At 36.1% G+C, this 9,592-nt stretch overlaps 2 protein-coding genes across 4 annotated transcripts; both read right to left on the bottom strand.

Annotated features, from left to right (window-relative positions):
* On the bottom strand, positions 822–3,692 carry LOC109357325 (eukaryotic translation initiation factor 1A). Of its 3 annotated transcripts, none has more exons than XM_019601227.1 (2): positions 3,253–3,692; positions 822–1,148 (listed from the first exon to the last, which is right to left on the bottom strand). In XM_019601227.1, exons 1-2 carry the CDS (start codon positions 3,547–3,549, stop codon positions 1,008–1,010), a joined length of 438 nt encoding a protein of 145 aa, XP_019456772.1. In that variant the 5' UTR covers positions 3,550–3,692; the 3' UTR covers positions 822–1,007. The 3 variants fall into 3 exon arrangements, with proteins under 3 accessions (XP_019456772.1, XP_019456771.1, XP_019456770.1); XM_019601226.1 differs by having other exon boundaries at positions 822–1,160; positions 3,265–3,692; XM_019601225.1 differs by lacking the exon at positions 822–1,148 and having other exon boundaries at positions 2,926–3,685.
* On the bottom strand, positions 4,904–9,315 carry LOC109357075 (BTB/POZ domain-containing protein POB1-like). Its single transcript, XM_019600788.1, has 6 exons — positions 8,982–9,315; positions 8,079–8,213; positions 7,015–7,142; positions 6,866–6,929; positions 6,484–6,763; positions 4,904–5,919 (listed from the first exon to the last, which is right to left on the bottom strand). Exons 1-6 carry the CDS (start codon positions 9,229–9,231, stop codon positions 5,106–5,108), a joined length of 1,671 nt encoding a protein of 556 aa, XP_019456333.1. The 5' UTR covers positions 9,232–9,315; the 3' UTR covers positions 4,904–5,105.

Raw genomic sequence — 9,592 nt, 5'->3', positions numbered from 1 at the left:
GGTTATATAAATCAATCATCAAACTAGGTCAAATGTTTTCATTTTCGTGCTAACGTCTTAAGAGTGAAAAATACTATCAAATATATGCAATTCTGCTGCAAAGCAACCATCGGATAGCACATGACAATAAAGAACAAATACTAGGCGTTTTGTACTAACCATGATATTAAGTCATTCCTATGACAACAACCAAACCTTGTCATAATTCCAACTAGGTGGGGCCCAAAAATGGACCAGTCAGGAAACAAACCCGGGCAGCATGGCATGGTAGGGTATTATTCTAACACTAAACAAATGGTGTTTCAATGACTACATAGATCAAATAACGCAATAATGTCATATCATAAATCACATGTAGACAAACCATTTCCTTATAAATTCTTCTGAATAGTTTTTTGTTCGTCTCCCTCTAGCTCTAGCAATTGGGTTACCCTCCACATGGTCCACTATCCTTAGAATGGCTTCCCACGTACCTGAACTACCTACAGCAAGATCCAACTATCTTTTCCGCGTTTTGTGTTTGTCGAATGAAAAATAATTTTCATGTAGCATCCAATTGTGTGCCACCAAAAGCTATATATCACTGAACAAGTTATGATTCTTTAGAGTGCCATAAGGGGGTAATTCTTTAGAGTGCGATATAAGGTGGTACATATTGAATGGTGAAGAACAAAAGAAAGATGTACAACAAAATCATACATAATAATAACAATAAAAAAGAATTTAATATATATGCATAGATATGCATAGATATTGAACACTCTTAACAACAATAAGAATAACCAGCATCCATGTAGCTTAATAAACTCCAAACAAAACACTTGTAAACTAAGAAAACCAGCTATTATTGCATTGAGATTCACCATTCATATACCACATTAAACAAAATAAAAGCCACAACAGCTTCAGAACAAAGCTTTAAGCATTACACAGAAATCTCCAGTATCACCATATAATAATAATAATAAGAATTCAGAGAGCAACGGTTACATCAACCTCTGATATACTTAGATTTTATCAATATCCTCATCCTCAAACTCAATATAATCATTACCAGCACCATCATCCTCCTCATCCAATCCACCACCAATTCCTTCATTAAGCCGCGTATTCTCCGGTAACTCGCCGTAAGCCTTAAGCAACCTAGCCTCATCAGGCATGTATTTGGAAATTTGTTTGGAATGAAGCACAATCTTACGATGAAGCTGGCTTTCATCGAAGGCTAATTATAAATGCCTTACAATTTCTATTTCCCAATTGCTTGACAGTTTTAGAAAGGACGCTATTCAGGGAAAACAAAAATCTTCTATTGCTTAGTTTACTTTAATAATTAATTTGGTTAAGAAAAATGATTAGTCAACTAACATTTATAATTTGTCATCCCAAAAACAGCAACAAAAAAAGGCTTCCATGAAGCAACCTGTACCAACACAGAAGGTCGGAATCCCAATCATTAAAGCCATAGCAATATATTAACATTTACAAAGCAACTCCATGACAGCAGCAAATGCAATTGCTGACAGAGATCAACTATACAAATAAACTGTTATATATACTTCTAACAGATAGAAATACGTAATACTCGTTATATTGATTATCCTCTAATCTAACGACATATCAGGCATGAAATAAATGACTGAATCATTTTAATCAGAACATACAATAGGCCAGTAATATAAAAAATGAGATCGTTGAAAATTTTGCAGCAAACTAACCTTAACTAAGAGACTAAGCTACACAATTAAGTGAAAAATAACAATCAAACCTATATGCCAACATCCTATTTTAAACCAAAACCTAAAATAACATCGTCGAGCTCAACATGCCAAATTGTAGCCAATAGTAGTCTTTCAACAGCTTGCTTCAAAGACAGTGAATAATACATCTAGGACAATGAAAGAGTGCTACACTGAAGACTCCTATATAGATGACTTCACAGACCAATGATAATCAGTTTAATCACACAGAAAACTACTACCATCAAGTTATCAACACACAAGAATAACTCCTTCAAAACTGCAAAAACAAGTGGACAAAACTTCTAATAATAACGGAAAGGGACAGGATACCCCAGGAATCAGGATAGGTCAACAACACCTTTGTCGGTTATATAAATCAATCATCAAACTAGGTCAAATGTTTTCATTTTCGTGCTAACGTCTTAAGAGTGAAAAATACTATCAAATATATGCAATTCTGCTGCAAAGCAACCATCGGATAGCACATGACAATAAAGAACAAATACTAGGCGTTTTGTACTAACCATGATATTAAGTCATTCCTATGACAACAACCAAACCTTGTCATAATTCCAACTAGGTGGGGCCCAAAAATGGACCAGTCAGGAAACAAACCCGGGCAGCATGGCATGGTAGGGTATTATTCTAACACTAAACAAATGGTGTTTCAATGACTACATAGATCAAATAACGCAATAATGTCATATCATAAATCACATGTAGACAAACCATTTCCTTATAAATTCTTCTGAATAGTTTTTTGTTCGTCTCCCTCTAGCTCTAGCAATTGGGTTACCCTCCACATGGTCCACTATCCTTAGAATGGCTTCCCACGTACCTGAACTACCTACAGCAAGATCCAACTATCTTTTCCGCGTTTTGTGTTTGTCGAATGAAAAATAATTTTCATGTAGCATCCAATTGTGTGCCACCAAAAGCTATATATCACTGAACAAGTTATGATTCTTTAGAGTGCCATAAGGGGGTAATTCTTTAGAGTGCGATATAAGGTGGTACATATTGAATGGTGAAGAACAAAAGAAAGATGTACAACAAAATCATACATAATAATAACAATAAAAAAGAATTTAATATATATGCATAGATATGCATAGATATTGAACACTCTTAACAACAATAAGAATAACCAGCATCCATGTAGCTTAATAAACTCCAAACAAAACACTTGTAAACTAAGAAAACCAGCTATTATTGCATTGAGATTCACCATTCATATACCACATTAAACAAAATAAAAGCCACAACAGCTTCAGAACAAAGCTTTAAGCATTACACAGAAATCTCCAGTATCACCATATAATAATAATAATAAGAATTCAGAGAGCAACGGTTACATCAACCTCTGATATACTTAGATTTTATCAATATCCTCATCCTCAAACTCAATATAATCATTACCAGCACCATCATCCTCCTCATCCAATCCACCACCAATTCCTTCATTAAGCCGCGTATTCTCCGGTAACTCGCCGTAAGCCTTAAGCAACCTAGCCTCATCAGGCATGTATTTGAGGATGACGTCAGCCTTATCATCCTGATAATCACGGAGACCGACGAGGATGATGTCACCGGCGGCGATCCAAACCTTCTTATGCATCTTGCCGCGTATGTGGCAGAGTCGCTTGGTTCCGTCGATGCACATGGCTTCGCAACGACCGTTACCGAGCATTCGGAGAACCTGAGCGTATTCTTGACCGTCTTCCTTGAATACGAGTTCTCTTTTCTCATCATCGGCTTCGTTTTTTCCTCTCTTTCTGTTCTTTCCTCCTTTTCCCTTGTTCTTCGGCATGATTCAATTGATTTGGGGTTCTCTGTTTCAAACCCTAAATTCGATTGGGAATGAGAGGGGTGAATGGTGCTTTTCTCCTTTTGTTTTTGCTCTGTTTTGGATTCTGATGAGACGTGTGCGTGAGGAATACGAATTGGTTTGAATGGACAATATTACCCCTAGTCTCTAGCTTAGAGATGTGCTTAACTTTATCTCATTATATTATAATTTAGAATCTCTTTTTATGCTCTAGAAACACTATTGCTAAATAAAGAATGTAAAGTCTTATTAAATTTTCCCAAAAAAAATTAAATGTTTGATTTTTTAGAATGTAACCATGCATTCAAAGAGATTAATGGTTACCCATGGGATGAAGCAGTGTTCATCAAACTAGTTAGGATACTTGTATAGCAATTCAATTGATAGTTCACTAATTAAGTTGTATACCGTGAAATTAGACATAAATGTATAATATATTAATATTAATGTTAAAAAATCAATAAAAATACAATAATTTTTTATTTTCATTAAAATTTCAATTTTAAAAATAAAAATCGACTGATATGACCGGTATGATTCAATTGAAAATCAGCTGGTATGACTGGTTTTGACCGATATAATTATTGTATCGTACAAATGTTAGAATTGATTTACCGATTGAACCGACTGACACAAATCAGTTTTTATAACATGAAGGTTGCTTTTGGTTATACTAAAAAGATCAATGAATTACTTAAACTTCACTCATTTCTTTTAATGAAACCAAAGATTTAAATTGATGCATAACTTACAACTGCCAACGACACTACAAGGGTTTATTTGAGAGTTAAAATTTTGGAATGGAAATTATCTCAAAAGTGTATTTCATGACTCTTAAGTTTTATATTTTATTTACTTCCAAAATCTAACCTTCAAACAAACCTTAAATGTTTATAGGCCTTTGGCAGTAGGCCATGGAGGAATATAAAAGGGGCCCAAAGATAAAAAAATTATATAACTACTCTTAATCAAATTTCTAATACAATAATAATTGAATAAGAAAATAAAAAATGTATCATGTCCTCATAATTTATGACACCTTCATTTTATTAACATTTGTATACACCCCTTTATTTTTTGTGTAAAATTATAAAACTTTCATTCGGTTAAAAATGATATTATATTTTTATTAATGCTATTTCATCTACTAGTATAAAGATACTTGAATCTAGGCCAGCTCAAAATGACAGCTCTGGCTTCAGTCTAGGCCAGGTTATTGGATCAAGCAAGGCCATTAGCACCTCTAACTCGTGCTATGTTCATGAAATCCAAATTACACTTACAAATTCAGAATTTGAGCAAATCACCTAAATAGGAGGCACGTTTTAGAACATAGACAAAACTAAACATTAGAGGACAAATCAGTTAAGTAATAATTTTCCTTTTGATTTCATGCAGCACTTGCGACTTAGTGCACAATGGCTGATACCAAACTGTTTAAAGATCATACCAGATTAACAGAAAATGAGAAATGGGCAGCTAAAAATATTTCAGAGCTACAAACTGGAACAAAAAAGTATACAAATCAAAATAAAGGGTCAGTGTCTGATAGTGAGCTCGGCTTTAAGGTGGAGGACGCCATTAATGAAGTAAAGACTGTCCTCGGCGATGAACGATGTCCATGGAATTGCGAACAAGTTTCTATAGCCAACTGCCTTTCCCCCGGTGAATACGTAATTGCCCTTGTACTTGCTAACAAATTCCTCAGTTGGCCTAGACCTTGCAGCAAATTCATAGTCAACAGCAAAGCTAACTGAGCCCTTTTCCTGCATTCCCAAAAACAACCCAAAGCAATGGAAAGAACTCTGTTGGTCCATGTTGCAATGCGCTGAGAGAAAAAATCCTTGTCCACCCAAATGGAATGCCTGAGAGTAAACCCGGCCAGATGGAAACAGATTGGCACACTCCTCCCGCTTTAGATCAAGGTACACCACACACTGCTGTCGAGGAAGTTCAAATTCTACCACCTTGACAGGGCGATACTTGTATGCCCGCTCCACAAAACGACGGTTCAAGGAACCAGACTCTTCTGCTGCCAGTGACCGTTGGCGGTGTGGAGCCTCAGCCTTGAAAAATAAGGCCTCAAGTACAAGCTTGGACGCAACATCATGCTCAAAGTCAGTGCAGGTTAAGACCTTTTTAAGCTTTCGGCAGGTCATGTAAGGGAAACGAATTAAACGTGCAAGCCGTGCACCCAGGACTTCTCGCCTTTCTTCCAGTGTGCTGTATTCACTTCTAGACCACTTCAACACAAAGTCGTATACGGCATCTTCTGATGCAACCTGGAGATCATCACTAGATAATATCGCCTCTACTCCGGCTAGGGGCAAGGCCATAACCTCATCCTGAAACCTGGATATATCAAAGACTTATTATTAGCATTGAAGAGGAAAATTGACACCCAGATGAAAGCAATGGGAAATGGCAAAAGAAACAGGTGTTTCCCAATGGATAATCAGAATAAATAATGACAAGAGGAGAAAGGTCTTCTCCAAATTGGCACCCATGAACTTTTATCACATAAGATGCCAAAAAGGAAAAGCCTGTCTCTAAGACTACAACTTACGAAGTTGATTAATTAATATCAGCTATCTACCAAAAGTGTTATCCATAATGGGGTCTCGGACCTTTAGATGCAATATACACACATTTCAGGGCCAATTCTTTTAATACATGTTTTGTTTTCAGGTCTCTCAACACTCCAACAAGAACAATGAAAAGAGCCTCAAACAAAATACAATAGAGTGCATACAACTGAAACCAAATTTAAGTATCACCAGCTAACAAAAAGGAGGAACAATGAAGAGGATTTATTAAATCCCACTTAATGGAAGAGAATAGTGAGACAAGGATATATAATTTATAATGTATTCATAAGATAATACAGCTGAATATAAATAAGAAAACAAGACACACTTGGTTATATCTTTGTATCGACCAGCAAGATACTGCTTTGCTGCATCAGTCAGTGGTTGGACTGCATCAGCCATTAAGACACTAGAAGGAAGCTCCAGGTATAGCAAGGCAGAGTCAGGTGTCATGGGCATGCTTCGCAATATCCGGCTACAATATCTCATGCAAGAAGCAACTTGAAATTTATCAGCAGCCATCAATACATCCAGCAAAGCAGGTGCTGTAGTAGTGTTCAAGGTATTACTGTACATAAAATTCAGTAGCTCCATGAGGGCAGCTTCTTCTGTAACATGCAAAATAAGTACGGCATTCATAAGGCAACCAGTCCAGGGAAAACTAAAATGATTAGACAAGGAGTCTAAAAAGTTTATACACATATTTATACCAGATGCATTAATTCTCAGAGTGACATATCTCTCTTCTGACTCCCTCATCCCATTTGAGAAGAGCTGCAACATATGAATAAACACCACTAAGCAAACATAAACTTCAGCAAAAAATATCAAATCAACCCTATAAACAAGATACATCTACCTTATAGAAAAAAGGACTTTTAGCAGCCAATATGGGAGAACTGATGTGCAGTGTTTTAACTCTCATTACTGCAGACCAACCCATGCTCCAGTTTGAACCATTGTCATTGCTATTTGCAGCTTCATCACCTATATTAACCATGACCAAAAAGTTAAATCTTACAGCAGAAATGACAACTTCATGCTTAAGGTAAACATACCTATTTTATTGCCAACAAACTAAAGCTAATATATATATATAAGTAATTTGTACTCTATATAAACACACAAAATTACTAAAATGCCTCAAATTAAAGATACATTCCTGAATAATAATCAAAATAACAGTATTATAAATTCCAGATGTAATCGAAGTTGAAGGCCATAACAGGGTTGTATCTCACGAAATTGAACCACACGCAGATGATGTCAAAGTTGGGTCCAATCAGTTTGAGAAGATAATATAAAAGGTGATGATGGGACACACAATTAGGGGCCGGGGAAAATCCTGCCAAGCAAATGAAGGATATGTTCGTGAAGACATGAATTAGGACGCCTTGCAGTTTTTCTCTATGCTGATAAAGAAAATGTAGTCAACCGAACATGTTCTATGCTGGAATTAGGAAGAAGAAAAAGAAGGAAAAAAGGTAGAGAGCTATAGTAAAAATTGTGTGGCCTAGGAAAATAAACATGTTAAGTAGAAGGGAAAGAAGGGGAGGGTTAAATTACCTCAAACCCTAGGAAAAAACCTGAGATGTATTAAAAAGGAGCAAAAAAGACTTCTCCCCTCTAGAATTAGGGTTCCATTCGCAGCAAAACAAGGAGCAGGTTGTGACCCACGATTACGCCACTATTTGACTAGCTTTGCTATCAACCGTGATGTTGCGGGGAATGGCCGAAAACCTGCTACCCTTCGCTATTGCGGACGATTGACTACATAGCCTTAACATAGGTCTGCTGAACACCAATGAAAGAGACAAAGGCAAAAGGACACAAAATGGGAGGGGGAAATGCAGAGTCTCCTAAGCCAAAAATGCTCTATAAGTGAAAATTTGTGTGTAAGATTTTTTTAAGTTATTCAAACACCTGAAGGGGATTCTTCAATCATTGCAACAGCCTCTTGACCCTCTTCATCTTGATTTTCATATGCGGCACAATCATCGATATCAGGTTGATTCCCATTCAAAACTTGTTCATCAGGCAATAAAGAAAGATCCACATCTGTAAGTAAAAAAGGCTATATAAATAAGGACATATAGGACAAATAATAGTTGGTCTTACATGCAAAAAATAGCACTTTTTAGGCAAACACACCAAACACACCATAGAAGCTAGTTTATCTGCAGCCTTAGTTCCTACAGTAACAATCTAAAATCTGTCAGAATCCACTACCAAAACAAAAAAGAAGCCTGTCCTATCACTCTAGTTTCTACTCATCCAATGTATTTCTCAAAATTCATAAGCACAGCACACAACAATACAACACTCTCTCATAATGGTCTTCTTTTCTACTCATTATGTATTTCTCAAAATTCATAAGCATGACGCAGGAAGTTACAACACTCCCTCGTGATAACGGGAATAAGACTTGGTTGTTACTGTATCTTGAGATTCTGGGTATTTCAAATTCACGTTGGACCTCGACCAACCTGAACCAAATCAGAATGACCAATTCAATGCGTGCGAAGTTCTCCTAAAGCCTTTTTTTTCATTTACATGCATTAGTCCTCACAGTTATATTTCTGATTTCTGATTTCCAATTTGGTAGAATTCCAGTACAGTATGTGTTTTTCCATTTCCAAACACTATCTTTTATCAGTTTTTTTGCATAAAAATAGATTACATAATTTCAATAACAACTATTATGCCTATTAGCCTTTCACCATAAAAAGTTATACAAAAAAAAACACAGAAGTGCCAAAAATTGAATTCACGTTAATCATCAATATTTTCCAGAAAACCACAGGATCATAAAAAAGAGATAGAAACCGTTATCCTTTCTGATATCCTCGCGCCTCCTCTTGCGGTGGCGGGCCCAATCGGCGACGGTGGTGCAAAGGTCGGAATCTTGTCGAGTATCATCCAGGTCGCCCATGATCTCGATCCTGAGAACCCGGTCGGAGAAGTTTCTGTCATTGAAGGCGAACGCGAAATCGGAATCAGAAGATGAACCAGCGCGAGACCACTCAGATTCCATAACCATAACCGGGTCAAACAGATCCGAATTCAAATCCTTCATTTCATTCACCCAAATGGAACAAAACGAAACCCTAGAGAGAGGTTAGAGAGAAGGTTCTGACAAAGGACCAATAAAGTTGAGTAGTTGAAAACTTGAAACCTTAACTACAGTATCTTATATTTTTGTCAAGTTCTTTCTGAATTTATTTTTTGAATTTTTTTATAGTTATTATTTATTTATTTCATAATATTGACTCTCAAGTAATTCATTATAATTAATGGATTCCAAATTTTCAATGCTTCAATTTGAAGGGAGAATATTAATATATATGTAGTATAAGTGTTTTTTTATAGATCACATCAATTAATATAGGATAACATATAGAAATGTAAATATATGTAAAGATGATAAAGATAAGAAA

The sequence above is a fragment of the Lupinus angustifolius genome, chromosome LG09, assembly GCF_001865875.1.
Source record: "Lupinus angustifolius cultivar Tanjil chromosome LG09, LupAngTanjil_v1.0, whole genome shotgun sequence".
Taxonomy (NCBI): domain Eukaryota; kingdom Viridiplantae; phylum Streptophyta; class Magnoliopsida; order Fabales; family Fabaceae; genus Lupinus; species Lupinus angustifolius.
The sequence above is the reverse complement of the archived record's forward strand: the minus strand, read 5'-3'. Positions and strand labels throughout refer to the sequence as shown.